A 22,401-nucleotide genomic window follows, 5' to 3' on the forward strand; every position below is an offset into this window, starting at 1 on the left:
ATGATGATGATGATGATGATGGAGAGGGTGAGGTCAGACTGTGGCTTTGCTCTTTCTCCCTCTCATTCTCTCACTGGCTGTCATCTGCCTTCACACTCATCTTCTCTGTCTACACTTATGCCTCACATAAGCAAAGTACACAGATGTTTTCTTGTTTGCCAGAGCCATGTTCTAGGAATTCCTCAACCTCCCCGTTTCCCCTGAAACAACATCGTACCTCCTCATCTGTCGTGTTCATTTGAAGCCTGTCGGTTTCATTCACACTTGCATGTGATGAACGTACAGAGGGTGGTGTGTGCAGAATAAGCTCTGGCAGCGGCCTCGGTTTCTTCAGTGCCCCGCCTCGTTTACAACCCGTCATTCCTTTCAGAGCTCCTTACATTAAACGCGCATTTCTATTCAGCACAGCTTAATAAACATGCCAATTAGCAGCTCAGCTGTTGACGGCCTGAAATGGGCTTTGATCAAACAGCAAATATTTCTCTGTGTACTGAGGAGCATCAAAACAAATGTAGCCAATGTACTGTACATCGCTTTGGAAAAGTTTAAATGTAACACATTTTCCATCTGTAATGTTACTTTGAATCTTTTCCTGTGTTATAATCATAAAAGTTATTTTTAGGAAATCTTTATTTCTCTTTAATCTTGTTGTTTTTGTGCTGCTGTACACAATAATATTTAACTCTTTTGTATTTAAAGAAGACACTGACCCAATTTCTCCCACATTTTCTTCATGTATATTCACCACAAAGCCCATCCCAAGGCAAGATTATGAGCCAATTCCACGGAAGTCAAACCCAGTGATTCATTGTCGTGTTTCTTTGTTCGCCCTCAGGAGAACAGGGAGCCTCCAGTGGGACAGGTATCTACAGGCAGCACCCTCGGGGTAGAATTGTGCAAAGTCCACAGGCGGTTTTCAGGCAACCTGCAGCTGCCTCCGTTGTCATGGCGGCAGGCGGAAAAGGAGAGGGACAGGGGCAGGTCGCTAACGCCTGAAGAAGATCCAGTGACCCGGACCAGACCCACAAGTCTGCCCATCGTCTCTCTGCCCCGCATCGACATCACACAGGCTGACCCTGACAGGTGAGGCTCAGACAGCAGGTCGTCACAGGCACACAGTGTTTATGATGCAGCTCCATGTAGAAGTACGTCAACACACTGTGAGGCATCACTGCTGCTGGGGTGGATGTTTGCTGTCTGAGGGTGATTTGGTTTTATTTTTTGTACTTCTCATCTTTTTGTTCTTCATTTTTAAGAACTACGTGTAGCTTTAATTTGAGTTGTAAGTATTTTTGTAGGAGTGGAATACGAGAACAAATCGTGTGCTGGGCACAGCAGGAGGGTGGCGTTTTCTCCCATCTACTTTTGACATTAGATTTGCAAATTTGCAGCAAGTTGGCAGTGACATTTATATTTTTTACTTTAGTGTGTGCTTTCAGCACCTTGTCTTTCTTCTTAGTTGTCTCTTGCAGTAATAGCTGTAACTCTGTGCCTTGGAGAAGAACACACATTTTGCAAAGCATCAGATGGCACAGAATAATTTGGCAGTCATTTAGATTAATACATCGTTATTGTTTTGTCTGTGTCTGAGGCCGAGCACAATAGGCTGCTGTTCCGTGGTAACGTTAATGCAGGCGGTGTGGACAAAAGGGTTTTTTAATGATGGCTACCACTTTACATCCTTGAATGTCCATTTGCCACATATATCCTTTTTTCTTTGAACCGCGCTGACTTGCCTCACTAAACTACATGATTGTGGGCTCTCTGTCCACAGACAGTTGCTTTCATCTCTGTAACACTCACACTCTGCTCTACTGATTTTTAAAAGCATGGATTGCCTTCGTCTGGATTAAAGGTCAGGAGCTGGAAAACTTTTGCTCTGTTTATTGCACATCACCACAACTTTTAGTGGTATTTTCCAGCTGCTATTGATGAGCCAATCGGCTTGTTGCTTGGGGTTTTGATTTGCATCATAAACATTGCAAGGGAGGGGGGTCCTAAAGATGCCTACCAATCAAATTAATCATAAGCTCAAAGTCAAATTCTTCTGAGTAAATGAGTCAGTGTTTGTTAGCACAGTATAATGATTTCAATCTCAGGGAAGAGGACAGCAGCTTCTTATGCTTTGTTAACATAAAACCAGGCTCTGAAAAGGTCCTGATGGTTTTCCAGACAGTGTGATTTCAGCTGTTTTTGGGAAGGCCGTAGCTTTTGAAGGCTCCGCTCATCTTGCATTGGATTTGGTTGTAAAGCGCTAATGGAAGCCAGTGGAGAGCACAGGGAGCTCAGGTCGGACCCGGCAGACTCATGCAGCGCTGTTGCTGTTAATCCGGGTCAGAATCTCTCACCGAGATGCTTTCGCAAGCAGGTGGTTAACAAGCATCCCCGTCGATACAGACGCTTCACTGTAGCGAATACGTGGTAAGAATTTGGTTGGTGTGTTTGTGTGAGAGGAAAAGACGGAGCGAGCAGTTGCTTCATTCTGTTTGCCTTTATTTGTTTATTTATTGTGTTGTAAAAGGGCTATGCGGTTATTTGGGATTTATTCATTAGCTCACACAGACCCCTAACAATAATTAATTTCAGGTTGCCAAAAATGTCTCTGCTCCAGGGTGAGTTAGAGTCCAGCAGAGAGCTTAATCAAAGACTATGTAAAAACACTGGAAACAGACACAGCCAATGGAGTCTATGAAGAGTCTGGCGATGGTATTTGGCCACAGTTTCCCCGACGTTATAAGCGAAGTCCAGTTGAGTTTATTCATAGAGCCAAAAATCTTGACAATCTGCACAATAAAGGACTTGCTCTAGTTTTAGACCCTCAATAATGAATGCAAGGACAAAAGAGAAGGGAAGAAAACATTGTGAGAAACTTCAGAGAAAGCAGCAGAGGAGGCATGTTTTTCTACGATGAACCGACACGCAGAGTACGCAGAAGCAGCAGCAGGATTACAATAGCTTGGACAATAAATCTGATCTGTGATGCTTTCAATGCATGTGCTTGTGTTGAAATGTGCAAGGGGTGATGATATTATTTCATCATAAAATGTTTCTTTTGTTGAAATATTGAAAAGTACAAGCTGAGCAGAGCAGAGTGTCAAGTGTTTTTCCTCTGAGATGTGCTGCTGCTTAAGAGACATGTCTTCTTTGACCCTCGCATGAGTAAACGCTCATCAACAGCTCTCATGATGATTTATATGAGCAGCAGTTCTTGCTTTATTCTTTGGATCCGGTCTGTGAAGTTGGAGCTGATGTTTTTGAAAATATCTATTTATATAGTGGAGCCCTGGCTTTTTTCCTTTCCTCCGTTTCCATTCAGTTGATAATGGGAGGCTCTGGTTCTTCTCAGTCCTTTAAATCTCACCCAGTCACACTGTCAGGGGTGCTTTTTAGATGCCTCTAATGCGAAATTCACTGTACTCATGTGAACATACGGTATATAAACACTGGCATAGTGTTATTCACTATCTCTGCCGGAACAAAAACATAACTGTTGTATTAGGTTATTTTGTTAGGATAGCAGTCTGTCAAAGAAGTACCATCCTGTCCATTCTTAAATGAATGGGGCTTTTCTTCCCTTAAACACAATGATTAAAGCATTTCTTCACATGTCTTTGGTGATGCTGAACTGTAATATCCCCTGACAACATCTGAGGAACCTTGTCCCAGACACCTCTACCCCACTAACTGTCCCTCCTCTGAGCATCTCACCCCTGCTATGCTATCTAAAGAGTTCACTTCTTACAGCAGGGGTGAACTGCAGTCTCTCTTTTTTATTCTTTATGGAGGAAGGTAAACATTTGTGAATGAGCTTGATCATTTTCTTGCAAAAATGAAAAGGTCAAGTTCTGTGAAATTGTCTGTTAATGCAGTGATAATGATTATGATGCGACCTGAAAGCCACAGGAAAGATCTTTTTCCCCTTTTAAATATCTGCATTACACCATATGCACATCAATGAGTGTTTACGTTGGCTAATAAATGAAAATCTGGATTTATCCACTATAATATGTCGCCTTTTCACTGTAAACTCCAGCGCGTCTGTTTTTATAGGACATGATAGGCGGCCAAGTGAAGGGTGGGGTGGGATGATGAACGCACTGACTAATCTGCAGCGCTTTAATATTGAGGGAAGAAGGACAGGCGGTCAGATAAACAGAGCGACTGCGAGGACTCCAGCCCAGATCTCCTGCTGGTGTTTGCCAAGCCTACGTTAGTCCGGCACGTGGCCCGTTACTGCACAGGGTCTGTCTGTGTTTGTGTGCGTGCATGTATGAGTGAGCAGCCGCAGCATTGCTGCTTTTTGTTGCCTGATGAGGAGGGAGGAGGTGGAAGGCAGAGAAGAATGCCGCGGAGGTCCCCCAGGTGCAGAGTTGGGCACTTTGACTTCAGTGAGGAGGTGGTCAGTAGAGCACACCTCTCGGCTCCCAGGTGATTTTTGTTTGTTTCTAAAATGCTCCTCTAAACTGTCTCTTTGAGCGTTTGTCTCTCTTTTCTCTCTGTGAATGTCGAGGTGTTTTAGAGTGATTGTTAACTGCTGGACTGCAACGTGAAATTCAAACTTATTTCTCAAAGGCAACATGAATTGTGAGCTTAGTTTCGTTTCATTGTACTAGAATGTTTCTGCGAGCTTTACAGTGAATCAGGATCCACAGAAAATACGTGTCATCAACATACTGTGGCTGCCTGCCCTCGACAGATCAAGAGATTAGATAACTGGAGGTAAAGCACGCTGTTAATGTTGTGAAGTTGGGATTTGGATGACGCAAAGCGCAACGCGGATGACGTTTATCGTTCTGCCCTGTCAGAGTCTGCACATTTCACTTTAATCTGACTGAGGTGTGGGACTGAGAGCATCTCAGTGGGATATATGCCCGGATAATCCCACATTTTGCAGAAATTACAGAGGCAGGGGATAAATGTGGGGCAAATAGTGAGGCGACCTTTGCGACAGTCGGTCCATTACAACATAGATTTTGCTTGTTAAGTACTGGGTGTGTTTGTGAAAGCTATAAATGTGTTGTGGGCACTTTTCTACTACAATTAGGCTAAAGAATAAAATGTGGATAATGTGTCTTATATGTCTGTTACACAGACTAGATCTGTGCCCAAGATAGACTCAGGAATTTCACAAGTTACTACATTTTCTTATCATAAATTGTGGCATCTGTCGTTCCTGCGGAGCTTTGATGCTTTGACCTTTCACCTCTAAACTCCCATCCATCTGACCTGATCATCTGGTTACACAAAAAGCTTGTCCTCTCCTCCTGCACCCACTCCATGTTGACAAACAGATTATATCCGCTTGTGGTGGTTTCACTGTGGCATCAGGAAGCATGCTGGGTAGATGTACTGCCGATTGCATTAAGTTTACACAAAACATGTCCATGTTGTATCAGCTCAGCTGCCTATTGATTTAGCTTTTGATTTGAGCTTTTCTTCATAAATTCTCTGTCAGCAGCCGTTAGATGATTTCATTATATGTCACATTAGACTGTCCGTGCTTTCAGTTTCATTCTTATTTGATAGATTTGTCGGGGACCATATACACAAACGTTAATTTAAAGCAACAAGAGGAGATGTTTGTCTCAGATTTAACTGCTGCACTTATCATCCGCACTCCTTGAGCAGGTAGATACAGACGATCCAACTTGTATACCGGATCTATTGTATGTTTCAAAGACCATTAGATACAGCTGAGTGCGTCTGTCACTATAAAGTAAGCAGGGAGAAGTAAATGGACTCTTGAACATGCTCAACATAAACACCATAAGGAGCTGATCTCACTGTCTCTGCTACTGTGTAGAGATGAATGAGTGGAGCTGTCATGGATGGTGAGACACAGACCAGAGCAGCAGTTTACAATAAAACAACCCCTCCTTACCCTGACCAGCAAAGCATACTTATTTAATGAGCACAATAGTCTGGTTTTTAGGCCGTGGATGGATGGGTGAGTAATCATTTTAGGGTTTATGCAACCATGTCTTTCCTGGATGGGATATGTGAACATGTTGCACAAGCTGGTACTTAGTGGCAGCTTATTGAAAGTACTTAGTGATGACGACAATGATTTGATAGTCAGTGTAAATTATTGTTTCATCAATCATCTGTCTCTTGACTCCCTGAAGTTGATTTAGGAATGGCCCAGACCCCTGCTTTCATTTGATAATATATGTGCTCTCAAAGTACCAAAAGAACATGATTTAATCTATCTTTCTTATTTAACTGACGGCTGTTGTTGTCTTCTCTTAGCTTTGAGGTGGAGAATGGTCCCTCGTTGTGCTGCAGTCCCTCGGACCCGCAGGCATCCCCAGGATCAGGTCTGGTTCTACATCCCAACTTGGCGGGCCACGGCCAGCGGCGGGAGTCCTTCTTGTACCGCTCTGACAGCGACTATGACCTGTCACCAAAGTCCCTGTCTCGAAACTCTTCAATTGTTGGAGAATTGTGAGTTGGCGTGAGCACTGAGACAGGCTGCCGTTGAATCAAAATCTCTTTGTTCAACTGTGTGTTTGTTTGTGTAACTGTTTGTCTGCGCTCACTAGTTTTCACATCCCATTTCAGGCATGGAGAGGATTTGATTGTGACTCCATTTGCCCAGGTAAGAGCTGATTACAAGTCAGTAAATCTGCTCCAAACAACATCAAAGTCATCCTAATGATGTTTTGACAAATGCAATTTTTCCCAAGGGGCTTTTAGATGTGAAGCACCCATGGATCCAGAAAGTCACTCACTCACTCAGTCTTTAGTAACCTCTCTGCCCCCTGGTGGCCTTTAATGTGCATAGCAAGATCATTCCAGATTCACTTCCACCTTAAACTGTAGTTGAATTTGTCCTGTCCTCTTCTGCTGTCTCGTAGTTGCAGTTCCCTCCAAACAGTCTAAATGTCATGTGACGGTTTTGTGCTACTCTTTTCAGATTGCAGCCTAATGAATGGAGCAACTGTAGTTCCCTGGCTTGGTACAACATATTTAAGAGAAAGCCCAGGTGTATTTATGTGCTGAATTTAGCCTAACACAACCTGTGCATCAGTAATTCCTGAAGTTGAAACATTTATTTGAGTTTCAGAGCAAAACACCCTTCAGCACTGAGAGGCAAAGACTGCATTAAATTTTCAGCTATTTAACAGTTGTGAATGATGCAGGAACAGCAGGTAGTTAATCTGTCTGCATAATCAGCTGCAAACTTTGCAGAAAAAATATCTTAAAAATGTAAAAATACAGAGAAGTAACCATAAAGCCATCACATTATGACAATACTATGAACATCATGTAAGTGAAATTGTCCCATTATCACTGCATGTTCTCTCAAACCTCCTGTGAGTGTCAAACTTCAATCTTTAAATACTTCTATGTGTCTTTTTGATATTTTTGCCTTTTTCATGCAAATTGTCTTTACATTTCAACCCCATCACTGGCTCTTATGGCTTCTCCTTCTCATCCTTTGTCTCTCTCTGTTTTTCTAAGGTTCTGGCGAGCCTTCGGACTGTCAGGAACAATTTCACCACCTTGACAAATGTACAATGTGCATCTTATAAGTAAGTCCTCATATTTTACTATAGCAAGCATAGCTAGTCTGGTGCACATGAACTGATGAAGCCTGTTCGGATGAGAGGCGAAACATCTTCCAAGACAAACTGACAAAGTCCAGTTGCGATCGATTGAATGCCCTGAAGCTTACAATGACCTGGATGAATGAGAATATTCACAAGCATATTTACTATAGCAACCGTTTGTGTTTTGTAAGAGTGACCACATGCTTCAGATATGCAGCGGTAATGATTTCTGTTCTTGGTGTTTTGATCTTATGTGTGCTGATAGACATCCTTGACAGGATTTCTTGTTTTGAAAGCCTCTTGTTGGATTTTAGCTTGCACAAGTATGTTTAGATGCCACAGTTCAAGATGCCAACTTACATCACTTGGGGGCGCCAGTGCACCAAAAACATTTCTTAATGTGACTGTCATGAAGGAAGCGCTCACAATAAACCAAGTAGAGAGAGTCTTGTGCTTTTAATGCTAAAGCCAAAATGCAGGAACAGCATTGAAGTCCTAAACTGGACACTGACATTTTATTTTATTTCATTTCATTTTTCTGCTGGGAGTGGGCTTCCTCATGTCATCAAGTGCACCAAAGCTCCTCCGGTCTCTGAACTGGGTCAGCGGCTGCAGAGGAGGACACAGAATCAATACGACCTCAGAGAGAGTGGTCACAATGAGCCAAAACTGAATTATATGTGACATTGTGTCAAGGTAGAAAATCTGACCTGTGACCAGTTCACAGAACTGTTGAAGCACCTGTTTTATGTTTGTGCTGTGGCAACACTGACTGCTGGTGAAACCAGATCACACTGTGGAAAAAATAATGCAACCATTTGTGACACATCAGCGCTCCTGATTTTAATAGTTACTGACTTGTTTCCCTCTGTTTGCAGAAAGTCTCCTGCTGCGAATCAGCCTTCTGTTACCAAAGTCTGCCTGTCAGGTGAGTCCTGCAATAAGCCTTCCAGCATATGAAAAGTTTATTTTGGGATTTTGGAAAATGTGGAAAGCTGTAACATGCATGCAACACAGTGCACTTCTGTTTGTCGAGAACAAGATTTGAAGATACAAAATAATGAAAGCTAATGATCCGAACATAGATACACTCAGTATTTTGTGTTCATCCCGCACATGCATGAATGCCAGAGATGGAAATTTCACCTGCACGTGACAAGAATCTGCACATTTCTGATTTGAAGGAAGTTTGGAATAAACAGTGAATGGCAGCGGCATACAAAGAGTTACTACAGTCTCATACCTGTGCAGTGAATAGAGCACACATTCACAGTACTTACTTACTTACTTATTGCCAATTTTGCCTCCTGGCAAGTATGGCAGCACACATTCACAGTAAACAATTCATATTCACTGTTCTGCATGCAAATGCTTAATTAGGGTAGATAATTAGGGAAGAACTGTAATTCCTTAATTTCAATGTCAACACGGTAATAGATGTTTAACGCCAGCAAAAACTGTGTTATCTTTTGGCTTTTTCGCACGTGCAAATGGAAACTCTAATCTTTTAGATACAGGAAGCTGTGACTTCATAGCAGCAGAAAATATTCCCATTCACTGATGTTATGACCGGACAGAAGGAATGAAAGAGGGTGAGAACCACAGAAAAATATTCAGTGGTTCAGATTCAGATCAGGTACATGAGAAGGAGGAAAAGAGCCGGTGAAAGAAAGGGAGGAGGGATGTGGGGATATTAGTTCCTGCTGCACTGGTTCTTCAAGCCCGATTGACGTCAGCACGGCCTGCACACGGGTGCTCTCCACTTCCTATCAGCACAGATGGGCTGCTAGGAGCGTCCCGCAGCAGGAAAAAATACAAGACAGCTATGAGGCTCTTATTGTCCTTCCTCCTCCACACTTCTCACAAACCTTGACCTTCTCAGAGTAATCTCTGACGAGTGAGACCATCCCGTTACTGGCTTCCATCAAGATAGAATGAGAAAAACAAATGTGATTAACTCTGTGTGACTTTGTTTAAAACCTCGGAGGAACGGTGCACTCTAATACAGCGTCTTCCTCACTGCTGTCCCGCTGTAGAATATCGCTGTCTCCAACTTTTCCTGAGCATACAGAGAACACACAGTACACCTGCCACTGAATAATAGTTATTGTTCAGATTGCTACAGCTACAACAATTAACAATATAACAAGGGAAGATGCCCTCATATCCTCCCCTGTGCTGCTTTCTGTCTCGTTTTCATCAACTCTTTGCCCGGAAAAGGAGAACAGATTTTTCCTGTTTTGCATCTGTGTTTTTCAGTGAGGCAATATCCCCAGTTTTGGAAAAGATAAAGTACCTGTGTATATGTGGGCACGAGCTTGGCATAATGAACTCTGAATACCTCCATAAAGGGATTTGAGATGGACGGCGAAATGGATTGAAGCCTATTTGACCTCAGCAGAGAGAGCAATGTGAATTCCTGTAGGAAGATGTTGAGGTTAGTCGCAGAGATAAGAGTGGGTTCAAGAACGAGTAAGAGATTTGCCAGCTTGTTGCAGAGAGCACGATGAGAAAGAACAAAAACACAGCAAAGGTCAGAGAGAGACGTCAGTTTTTTAGCCTTTTAATCAGATGCAAGATGGGAGAAGCAGAAAAAAGGTCAGACTGTGTGAAATAAACAAAAAGAGCAAGAACGTGACCACAGTCACTGGGTGAATGTGCGCAAGAAGCAGAAAACTGGGGGGTATATTAAAGACTGGCTCAGCTAGAAATGCGTCACTTCAGGCTGTTTAACCGCCTTACTCCAGTAACGTGAGGGGATTGTAGTTTTCCTCATGTGAGTTTGCAGTTTACGCTTCATAAACCATCTTGGCTCTGTCACATGCAGTCCCATGAACTCTGCAGCCAACAAAAGGCTCACTCTTCCCTGGCTGATTCAGATTATAGGCTTTGCTCTATATTGCGGCTGATAAAGAGTACTTTGAGGAGAGTGCTCCATCATGACGTCTTTGACCGTCAAGGATTGATGATTAAGCTGGAACAGTTATCACTGGCTGAATATTGTCACAGATGGCAGGGACTCCAGGGTCCAGGGTTTAGTCATTTGACCAAGAAGGGATGTGAAGTCTCATCATGTTCTTAGAGTCAGTGTTCCCTTTGAGAAATTAATGTTTACTCACTGCCTTCTGAAATGAATGTTGAAGGCTGTGCTGCCCTAAGTGGGGCCTGTTGACCCACGTAGACCGCCTTCCTTGACTTTGTTTTTTTAATGCAAGTAGACATGGAAGCTATTGATTTTCCTCTCTCAAATGAGACCTAGCAGACAGGAACACAAACTAATGGGGTTTTGTGTAAATTATGATAAATGTCAAATACTTACAGTGTACATGTCTCATACACCTCGAGAACTGAACTGAATTCAACATGGCTGCAAACTGCACTCAAACATACACATTCTTTGCCGTGAGACTCAACAGACTTGACTTTGTGCGCAAACTGACCAGGGCGTGGGGCCCCACATAATAAGCTTCACTTATCCATCTTTTGTCTCTTTTTGTAAACATGTCCCGAAAGAGAAGTCATGAAAGACTAATCTGAAACAGGTTATTCTGACAGAAGGAAGAAGAAGAATGGCAGGTCTTAGTCACCAGTAATCTGCCCTTTGATGCGGAATAACAAGCAATAATCACTTTCAAACCGGGGCAGGAGTGCTAGTCTTGTGTGTAGGTGTGTATGTGCATGCATGTCATAAGTGAAATATGGAAGCCTGTTTTAAGGACAAAGCAAATCAGTGGTGTCTGTAATTAACAGCCAAGTAAACTGTGTCCAGATATTTATAATTAAATATTTATGTGTCAGCTCTCTGGAAACATTGCAGGGTCTGCTAAATGGGATTAAACACTGTAATGTCTTGATGTCTTCTTTTAGACCGTATTCTTTGTGTGTGAGAGTTAAATAATGAGTAAAGTGATGGGTGGATGGACACACAGGCAGACGGCTGACCACAAATTGACAACCAGAACAAATCTGACCCGCTCCTGTCTGCAGTAGTTACTCTGCTCCACAGCAGGAGTCCATGTCAGGTTTTCCAGGCTCGCAGCCAGAGGCGAGGATCCGGAGGGCTGGAAGCGTGCAGCCTGGTTAAGTATTTGAATTATGTCATTGACGTCAGCACAGTCATAAACCTCGCTGCGGCCCATCCCTCAAGCTGGCCCGTGCCAACACAGCTCCATGGTGCATTGTGAAGGAGCTGTCTAACAGGCCCCGATGAGGTGTGTGTTTGTTGAAGCCTTTTGTTTTGATAGTTGAGGAGATTATGCCGCAGATGTAAACTATGAAGAGACATACATCTGTAGTGAGGGTTGTTTGTCAGAGAAGACAAAGGCTGCGTGTGGTTTCGGGGTTGGTCGTAAATGTCCATCACACCACAGGTTCTGCAGAAATTGCATCACGCCGCCCTCCTAATATTTTATTTTGATCAATCTCATGCAGTAGTCGCTTATTTTATTGGGGTGTCAGAATAACTCCCGTCGCACATAATCTGTTAAAATTAGAGGAGATTTTATTGATATTTATGGAGAGATTAGGTTGGGTCCTCCAGTGGAAAAAAGTGAAGAATTGCACACACACAAAAATACACTGATCAACCCATCAATATTTAAACAGTAGAAATGACACAAGTGATGAGTATAAAACAATAAAGACAATAAGATACAATAGAAAAAGCATGGCTTTATCTACTGATCTGTGTGCGCTATTAAAAATGTTAAATGGCCAGCATACGGCACATTAATGTATTTATGTCTTCTAATTATTTCTGGAGCGCACTTAGCTCTTTCTTATGAAATGTTATAAATTTTAATGAATCTCTTCTGTATGTCAGAAATGTAACCAATTATGTATAATGTAACATGATAAAAATGAATAAACTGATTTCATACATAAGTGTGAAAGACTTGTCAAAATGAAGCAGGCACAGTTTTCTGAGCCTGCAGCAGTATACATGCTGCAGATTGCACAATCAAAGAGCAAAGAGTGAAATATGCTGATCAAACTCAAGATATTTACAGTTTTAGTGGACTTTCCCACCAGGTGTGTTCTGAGCTGACTGTTCACCTGCACTGATGACCCCTCTGTGTTGCTTTCGGATTGGACAAACATTCGGTAGAATTCCCGCGTTTCTCTCCTTTTCTTTCTCTGTCTGTCTTTGTCTCCTCATGTCAAACTCTTTTTTTCCCGTCATGAGTGTTGAACAAATTGACGTACATTGGGGGTGATACAAAGGTGACTCACTGAGGCTGTCTCAGCCCCACGTGCAGTGAGAAGTCAAACACAAACAGCGCAGTGTGTGCGTATGTATCAGTGTCGGAGTTTTTACCTCCTTCATGATGCGTTGAGATCAAGATGAGGAATGTGTGTGTCTGTGTACGTGCAGATACCTCGGAGCTGTTTACACTTTGAACTGATGGCGATGACTCAAGTGTTTTTGGCCCCATTGTTTCCTGACTCGTCAAATTAGTATGAATAAACAAGACTTAAGATGTTAGTCACTGTGTTAAAGTCAACCTCACCATGAAAACTCAAATACTACATGAAAACCTCAACTCTGCGTCAAGCCTGGACAGCTGCTCACACAGAAACTCTTGCTGTTGCCACTGGTGGAAGCAAAGTACAGTTAATCAAATACTTTACTGGAACAGTTTTGAAGTAATTTTGATATTTTATGTATGTACTCAAATGAGGGCATCCATTGCACAGCTATAGTTAAGTTACTTTGCAGGTTAAGATTTGTCATACAAAACATTTAAAAGAATTTGTTTTTATACATAGATGCCATTTGTATAGTCATAGATTTAACTACCCAACAGTATATAAAGTAGGTGAAATTAGCAGCTGCAACATTAAAATGCTTCTAACTTGCATCGATGATAATAATCAAAAAAAATTCTTTCTTTAACACCTTTCTGTATTTTTAATTTTGATACTTAAATGCATTTATCTGGTAACATTTTTCATTTTGGTATCACTACTTTTACTTCCTCCAGACATGTTTTTAGTTGTATGTGAAACACTGTGCTGTGACATAATGCGTGCCTGATATGATTTTTTTTCCTCAAAGAAGTTCAGTTATCTTGTTAAAATCCTTAACATTACATCTACGCCTCTTCCCTCAGTAAGAAATGAATTTACGATTATGAAAATATCTGACACATAAAATATGTGTCATTTCGACAGTTGAGCTATGTCTCCCATTTTACTGTGAAGTCCATTCTCAGTGTTTGTGCACTGGAGGCTTAAAGTTTCCACATCACACTTGTGTAAGTTGAATATTTGACCAGCATCGGCTCCCAAACGTTTTTGTGATGTCACAAGTCATGCTCGTCAGCCTGCGTGCATTTTCAATGAGCGCAGAGAAACTTTCCACTATGAGCAGATGAACGTGAAAACAAGCTTTAGTGTTGAGCTCTGCACATACATCATTCTGCACAGTGCAGCTCAAACATTCAACTGTAGGAACAAGAAGAAAAACACATTTTTGGTGGAGGAGACTTTCAGCGAAGCATCTGAACACTTCCTCCATCTCTGGCTGAAGCTTATCAGCAAGTGGTATAAAAGATGAGGCAGTCCAGTCCTGCACACCAAGCCTCAGCCAGACGGGGGGGGGGGGGGGGGATTGGTTGGGAGCACAGAGAGGGGCAGTGTGAGGTGGATGTGAGCAGAAGGTGTCTCGGGCGGGAATGGAGGTGGGGAGAGGAGGGGGGGTGTTTGAGCCCAGCCCTGGTCGTTGGTGCAGTTGACGACTCTCACAGAGGGCAGTTTGTGGCCCTATAGGGGAGAGAGTCGGGGGAGAGAGGGGAGGCAGACGAGGTCTGTCTGCACACTGAGGTCTGTTGTCCTCTCGGCACCCTCAAGCATATGGCCAAAGCATTAGGACTCACCGAAGGAAAAAAAATAGACTTCCACTGAAAAAACAGGCTGGAAAAGTACCTCGCACTCTGTCTGGGAGCAGGTTTTTCAGACTCAAAGTGCGTCACGCCACCTTTGACTGGTGACATTGTGAAATGTCTGTCAGCCCATTTAGCACACTGTATTTATGATGAACCAGAGGTGATGATGACTGCTCCTAATGTGTGCGTGTGTGCGCAGAACTTTGTTTTAATTACTACTTCAACTCAAACTTGGATTACAATGTGAGTCATGTCAGACAAGCATGGCTCCGGGTCCAGCTGTTGTCATTTTTAGGAAATTCAACAGATGAATATGTTCTGCTTCAGTGATCTTGCTGTAGGCAAGCGGTTTGAAGCCAGACACCAAAACCAGTAAACTTTTGTTCTACATCTGAGGGTTTTTACTGCCATCTGATTCTGGACTGTGTATATGAATCAGCCACCAGCTTCAAAATGACCTGAATCCCCGGTCATACGGGCGGTGTGGACGAGCCAAGCCTTTGATCTTTCCCGACTTCCTTGTTGTAATGTCTCATGTCTCTATATGCCCTCACTGGAGGGAACGGGGGCAGGATGTGGTTGCACCTTCTTGCCAACGTCTCCTGCCCCTATGGCCCAAGACGGCCACATGTTAGTGTACAGTATACGCCGTTTCAACAGCTTACCGCCTTATGCATGAGCTGCTTTGATTTCTGCTCTGTGTCACTGACTTTTACATGGCTTGGATGCCGGTGGTTCCTGTGAATAGTTTGGACCATGAAGCTTGGCGTCCAGCGGTATATTGTAGCCAAGGGTTCGTTGAATTCTCCAACCTGGAGCTGAAGTGAAGGAAAACTGGTCTGACCTGAGGAATGAGGCTGGTGCTCGCAGTCATGCTCATGTAATCCGAGGAGCCAGTGGCCTGATTTCTAAAAACCACATCAGGCTTGAAAGTCCTGAAACTTGACTCTGCTTTTTGATTTAGAAGAGTCACTGTCGTCACGTTGTTTGATATCTTTCAGTGGAGGGAGGGGTCCTCAAGTGCTCATTTATCGTCTGAGATTTCATTGAAACTCTTTGTTAAACACCGGTTGTTCAGAGTCTGTGCGCCATCGCTGTGCTTTGAAGTGCTTTGATCCACTATATTGACGTAAATTGGGGAGCAGCACGCTGGCTGTCCTGTTGTGCTAAGCATATGGGCTAAATTTCTTCCATGTGTGAAGCCCTATGAAGTAGAGATCAGTCTTTTCCATAGAAACGCGAAGGTGGGGAGATCCAGATGCGTTCAGCGTTCACTCCCTCCGGCCAGAAATTTGTTGAATCAACATTCTTCGCAGTATATCAGAGAATGATCCTTCTTAATTTGTTTCCTCATGGTTTATCTTCTTTCTTCTTTCTCATAAACAGCTTTTTTTCCTCTAAAACTTGCGCGCCTACCACATGTGAGTCATAGCTGCTAACTACAGAGCTGTTTCACGAATGACAGCTGCAATTGTCCTCCGCAGTCACTCCGCCATTCAGTAATTCCGCTCCATGTTTTGCGTGAGTTCAGGGCCAAAGAGGAAGTGCTCTGGTTTCTTTGGCACACAGTGAGACCCTGGCCTGGCCTCCCCCCAATTCAGGGAGTCAAAGTTTGCCTCTCGTGTTGCTTGTGCAAACACAGAGTTTGGTGTTTGATATAATTTTTTTTTTACCCTCAGAGAGGTTCAGAGAGGAGAGAGCCAGTTTATGAAGCATGGTGCTGTGGTGTGAGCTGCTGCTGCTGCAGTTCAGCAGAGTACAGCCTTGAAGTGGTCTGCATGTTTCAGAAAGGAAGTCACCGGGAGTGAAGGGAGGTGGAGCGGTTACCTTTGCAGTAGTGACGAAGTGCATCAAATAAGTTCATGTCAGTTTTTCTCTCTTGCTCCCCCTTTGCCTTCTTCTTGTCCTCATAGTTTTGATTTAATAGATAACAAAGATGCATTTCTTTGGGTCTAAAACATCATGAAAGGAGTACAAAAAAGCAAAGGCACATGATTGTCTCTTCAGGCAGTGGGTTTGTGTGCATCTATGTACACATCATTTGTGTGTGTTTAAATGGGGGGGGTCATAGACACATCAACAGTAGGAGGCAGCAGACCGCCTAGTTTGCATGCCACTTGTTCAGTACAGCGGTACTGAGATGGGGGAATAAGCGAAGGAGGGAGAGGGGGCGGGGGAACCAGACAGAGTGGGAGGGGGTTTGAAGAGCGCATGAGAGCGAGGGAAAGAGGGGCCACGGATTGAAAGAGACTACAGAGAGAGAGTCGGCAAACAGTAACTCTAGCCTCAGTTGGTTTGAGAGTACGACTTCCCTGAACCTCCTGAGGTGCTGGAGCATAACAAGATGAAGGAGCTCTGCATACACACCCCCCCCTCTTCCTCTGCCTCTCCCGGATGTCCCACGAGCCAGTCCTCCGTAAGATCAAGCCACTCCGGGACCCTCGGACCTCCACGCAAGGTGTCGGGAGGCACGGCTATGGACATGGATCCTCTTGGGCCTGATTACGTGTCCATGTGTCTTTTGGCAGATGAGTCCTACCAGAAACTGGCTATGGAGACGATGGAAGAGCTGGACTGGTGTCTGGACCAGTTGGAGACCATCCAGACCTACCGCTCAGTCAGCGACATGGCCTCCAACAAGGTAGGACAGTTTAGTCTATGTGTTATATTATTCTACACAAGTCTGTCCTCTGATGGACGGGACTTCTGGTCATGGAATTGCAGTTGTTGGTGTTGATAATCATTCCAGATGCTGGATGATAGGTTTCTCTTCAAAATAAAAAATGTATTGTCTTAATTAGACAAAATTAGACAATTAGCTGAAGGGAATAATTTCGGGAGGGATCTCAGGTAACATTATTGTTGACTTGACCACCTTTACTCTTGTCCAAGCAAGTTTTGTTATTGATGTAGTGCAAGAGGCCAGACGATTTTCTCACATAAGAACCTTTCATCTACAAATTGCAAGTTTAGAAAGTCGTCATATAAAGGTTAATATTCTCTGAATGACATGCCGAATGATATTTATAATCATATCTTGCAGTGCAGCTTAAGCTCTTAGTTTATGTTGATAAGCACCATGAGACCTCCCAGGAACAGTGTCATGTCTCAGAAACCAAAATGACGCCTCACAGGTTGAATCCTACATCTAACAGCTGTTCAATATTACAAAATTCTTCTTCTCACAGTATGTGTACTGTAAATCACTGTTAGCAGACACAATGACTGAGCTTGTTACTGCATGATGACCGGACTGACTGCACAGCTGCACAGCTGGTCTTTGTTGCAGCGTGGTTGTCAATTTGCACAGTGTATGCAAAATGTAAATTGCCTTTTGCCACATTGACGCACTTGCAAAGTAACAGGCGTTCTGTGGTAGTGCGTGAGCTGCCATCTTCACTTTATGGATCCCTTGTTAAAAAATGAACAGTGTTCATTTGCATCCATGACTACTAAGTTCCTGATATTGTTGAATAACATAAAGTGTTGTCCTACATCTCACCTCATTCAAACTAGCTGAGACTCTCGGTGTGTTACACAACCGGGCTGAGTTTCAGATGTGCACGCAGTGTGATTTAAACTGCACAGGGATGCATTTGTCATTCATTTTAGTGTGGTGTGCATGTTGGCTCTGTTGTAATGTTGAGCCCAGTAGGACATTGCTCCACACTCAAATGACGTCATTATAAAAGGTCACCTTTAACTGACAGACATCAGTTTGTCCAGAGTGTTGTTTAAGATTAACAGAGAAGAGGAAGCCTTGATAGAGGAAAGTTCATGCTAGCTCTAAAGTTATTACCCCACTGACAGGTACATTGAGCTGTATCCTCATTGCTCTCTGTGTTGCTGAGGCAGCCAATTGAAAGGACTCCATTTATTTCTTATATTAACATTCTTCCACTGGCTATCGAGCAGGCAAGGTCACATCTATTGTATGTCTGCAAGGATATAAATAATAAATATACAAATATAAACCACTATCAGGACTGCAAACGTTTGGTTTCAGCTTTGAGTGAGATTTATTATCTGTCAAGCTAACATGACTGAAATCCAGGGTTTGTGATTGAAATCCATAAGAATTGTTTGGGCAGCTTGAGACAGAAGGTGAAAGTGTGATGTCGCCAGAAGCAGAGTTGGCAACTCTGCCAGTATTCAATTAATTTGACCGATTTTCTCTATAAAAGAAAAAGAATAAAAGAAGTGGAGCATACCTCTTAAGTTACAGTTTAAACCATGAACTATAAGAGAACTAAGTACTTTACTAAGTTACTGAAACTAATTTTCCTCGCCAGACTAAGTAAGTCTCTACCCATGCTAGCGGCTCAGTGGGACTGCACTGAGCTAAATGCCAAAGTCAGCACACTAACATGCTCACAATGAATACGCTACCATGGTTCAGTTTCAATGTTTGACATGCTGACCACCTTAGTTTAGCATGTTAGCATGCTAACATTTGTTAATTAGCAAATAGTTAAAGGTGAACCTGATGGGAGTATCATTCAGCCATTCCAGTTCATCCTGAAGGGAACATGAACCAAATTTCATGGCAATCCATCAAATACTTGTTACTATACAAAAAAAAAATATCACCCTCATGATGATGTCACATGAAAGGTTATGGGATCACCAATGTCAGTGGACGATCCTCTGGGCACCTTGAATGTGTGTACAAAATATCCAGTCCAATAGACACATTTGCATCGCAAGAGAACGACGCTAGTGTGACTAAAAAGATAAAGAATCCAGTCTCATCAATTGGCACGACAGATAAGATAAATCCATGTTATTATGAATTTAAAACAGTCAGCCTTTTGGTTTTGTAAATAAACATTGTGGTACTTCAAGACGACACAAAGCAGATATTTAGAACTAATAACTTCCCTTTGCTTTGATGCATCTAAACGTTTTTCGTGTGTATTTCATTTGTGCTCAACCAAATTACCGTACGTTGCAGCATTACTCACCCCCTGCACAGACAGTGCAGACTGTATGGCGGCGTCAGATTATAAACACCCAGGGTGGTGTTGTCCGTTTCCCTCTGTATTCTACACTGTGGTCTGAGGGAGGATTGGGATGGGGAGGGGTGTTGTCGGACCATGACGGGTGACTGTGACCGTGACACCAGTTTCCTGTCTCTTTATTTCCTGTGCCCCCCGCTGCCCCCTCTCCTCTGCTCCCTGGTTACCAGACGACAATAGCGGCGCTTTGACCAAGCAGCCAGGTTGAGCCTGTACAGACAAACGCGTCACAGGGACCACCAAGACAATGAGCACAAGGTCCTGCAGGCGCACAGCAGCACAGCCGCTCGGTCAGGCAGGCCCGGCACATTGTACGCTGTGAGTCAGAGTCCTCCCAGTGTCACCCAGTGCCACCATTAAGCATTGTTGACCAATGCTGCTTTTGAAAGAGGCCAGCAGTTTATGATATTACAGTTTAGATTCACCAGTGTGCTTGATTGTTGTGCAACTGTACAGAAAAAAGGCACAGAGGAAGTAAAAAACAATTTATTGGACCATTCACTTTTTATTGCAAAATTAGTGTCAAATGTGTTTTCGTTGTTGCACCATCAGCGCAGCATCTGCAGGCTGTCGCTCCTTCCCAGAATTTATATGACATGATGTTTGACAAGGAGCCCATTTCTTTTCGGAACCAGAGGAGATGTAATTGCGTCCAGGATCAAACCCAGGGTGTCTCCACTTTCAGTGTCCAAGGGCACAGGTGTATCCGGGGCTACGGGACCACACACCCTGCTGACCGCCAGCCTGGTCGCTGTGACCTCAGAGAGGGGAGCTGCTTCCCTGCCCCTCACTATCATTAGCCTCGCCACACTTCCATGCTGATGCCGGTGACGGCCTTGGACAAACACTGCCATCTGAATCCAGTTAGAGGAGTGTAGCGCTTTGCGGGTTAGCGTGCGAGCGAGCCCCCGAGCAGAGCGTGAGCGAGTAGGAAACTTTAACTCACGTGTGGTCACTTCAACTTTGAAGCACCGCTGTCTTCAGAGGGGAAAAAATGACAAAATTATTGAAACAGATGTAGTGGTGGGTCTGTAGCTGTAGCAGGGGTAATGGACATTAAATTATAGTGTTGTGATTCTGTTTGACTGAAAGGGTGGTGAGCGGATCAGCCAAGCTGCAGTAGTGATTATGGTGCCTAATTGTAATTAAAAACTCTTACCTCTGTAATCTGCCGTTATCATGGAAAATAGGGCCAAATGAGGAAGGTAAATATGAAACCTGCTGTTACTCTAACCATATTCAAACCTAGTTTTGATCATCACCTTCCAGGAAATGTCTCTTTCTAATGTTTCTAAACCATGAAAACTCACTAGGTTCAGTCCACAGTGTGTTGACACTGTAAACAGCCGCACAGGGGACAGAGGCAGCATTGGATCACTCTGGAGTTTGTCAGATTGCATAGCCGAGGTATTGCACTATGATGTCAAGCTGTGCCTTTGCAATCCCGGTTTCTGTCTCTGTTCTGCCTCAATCAAGGTCAAAGTGAACTTTAAAAGACTTGTCCCAAATACGGGTCCGTTGACAATACGGCAGTATGGCTGCCTAAACTTGTTATCTGGGACCTTTCATTGATTTAACGTAGGTATGTTAGCTGTTGCCTGAGGCCATGTTAGGAGGCAGAATGTCTACCAGTAAGTGACCTCAGTGAATTACTCCATCAAGTAAAAAGGGAAGTAGGTGGGTACACATGCTCGGGCCTGTGTTGGAGGGAGGAGCCATCGATCTCTTGTTAGACTGTGTGGGCCAGTCAGTCAAGTCAGTCTAATCACTATATGTTTCCTGTCTGACTCCACTTCAGAAAGGAGAGTTTAGAGAGAGGAAGCCAGAGTCACTGAACGGAGTTATTGCTCGTGGAACTTGCAGCATTTCTTTCAGGCTGTTTGTTTTTTTTGTTAAGTGACAATGGGACTATGTTGTTCTGATAAGCAGAAGAAAAACTTTGGGATGCTTACGGGTTGGAAAATGGTGAGTTAGTTTTGGAGCTGCTTACATTGTGCTGTGCAGTTCGCCATATGGAGAGCGGGGTTTATCCAAGAATAGAGAGATTGATCTAATTGAGGTGTTTTTTTGTTTTGTTTTGTTTTTTAATAATTTTTTTTTTTTTAGAAAATATGATTAAATATTGAATTTAGTCTGCTTTCGTGAAAGATTACATTGAGATTTTTCATGTCTTGTGTGTCTTAAGATTAAGGCCATAAGACAAAACAGTATTGTGTGGCATATTTCTCTTAAAACACCTTTTAACCCTTTTTGTATTACTTTGAATGGGTTCAGGTGTAGATAGTGTTTCGGCTCATACAAACATGTCATTTACATTGCCATATTTCGAGGCAATGACCGCAGTGTGCACCTATTTTGAATATTCAAACTCTGAAGCATCTTTATCTCTGAGGCAATTCATCTTCTGAGAACTAACCGCAAGTTTTTTTTGTGATGTAACTTCTCTACTACCTGAAACAAGGGTTTGTTCTGAGCATGAGCATGCTTTGCTAACGTAAAAGGATGCATGAGCTAACCGCATGCATTGAGTAATGTATTCTCCTGAACACTCGCAGACTTGTCACCATATCCTGAGCGTATGCTGTGTGTCTGAGCTGAACTGCATGACCCCGGGTGACTCAAATGTGGCTCTGTGCCTGATTCATTTCCTAGAGGTCACATAAATCTGCACTTTTCCGCTGCTTTAAAGAATCAATTACATGTTCCCTTTGAGTGGAATAAAGCCTTCTGATTCCAAGCTCAAATTTTTGTCCTTACGAGCTCTCTTTGATTTTTATGGACTGCCTCTGGCAGTCTGGCTTTTGAGTGCAGCCAACGCTTTGAAAGTGGTATTCAAGTTTCACAGTCAAGTAGATGTTAGCTGTCTGCTTGACAGCTATTAGACAGCTGTTGAGACCAGAGAGTCTGGTTTAGTATGAAGAGAAAAGACCCCTTTGTAAGAAA

At 43.2% G+C, this 22,401-nt stretch overlaps 1 protein-coding gene across 2 annotated transcripts in view; it reads left to right on the plus strand.

Moving 5' to 3' along the window:
- LOC139338366 (3',5'-cyclic-AMP phosphodiesterase 4B-like) overlaps positions 1-22,401 on the plus strand; it is a 48,327-nt gene that overhangs the window by 17,415 nt on the left and 8,511 nt on the right. The window contains exons 4-9 of one of the 2 annotated variants that reach the window (XM_070973293.1): positions 836-1,083; positions 6,250-6,444; positions 6,562-6,598; positions 7,465-7,535; positions 8,432-8,481; positions 16,969-17,081. In XM_070973293.1, coding sequence (XP_070829394.1) covers positions 836-1,083; positions 6,250-6,444; positions 6,562-6,598; positions 7,465-7,535; positions 8,432-8,481; positions 16,969-17,081 — 714 coding nt within the window. Of the gene's footprint in view, positions 1-835; positions 1,084-4,152; positions 4,429-6,249; positions 6,445-6,561; positions 6,599-7,464; positions 7,536-8,431; positions 8,482-16,968; positions 17,082-22,401 lie in introns of those variants that run through there. The other variant, XM_070973295.1, reaches the window with a different exon arrangement.

This window comes from Chaetodon trifascialis, chromosome 11, assembly GCF_039877785.1.
Source record: "Chaetodon trifascialis isolate fChaTrf1 chromosome 11, fChaTrf1.hap1, whole genome shotgun sequence".
Classification (NCBI taxonomy): domain Eukaryota; kingdom Metazoa; phylum Chordata; class Actinopteri; order Chaetodontiformes; family Chaetodontidae; genus Chaetodon; species Chaetodon trifascialis.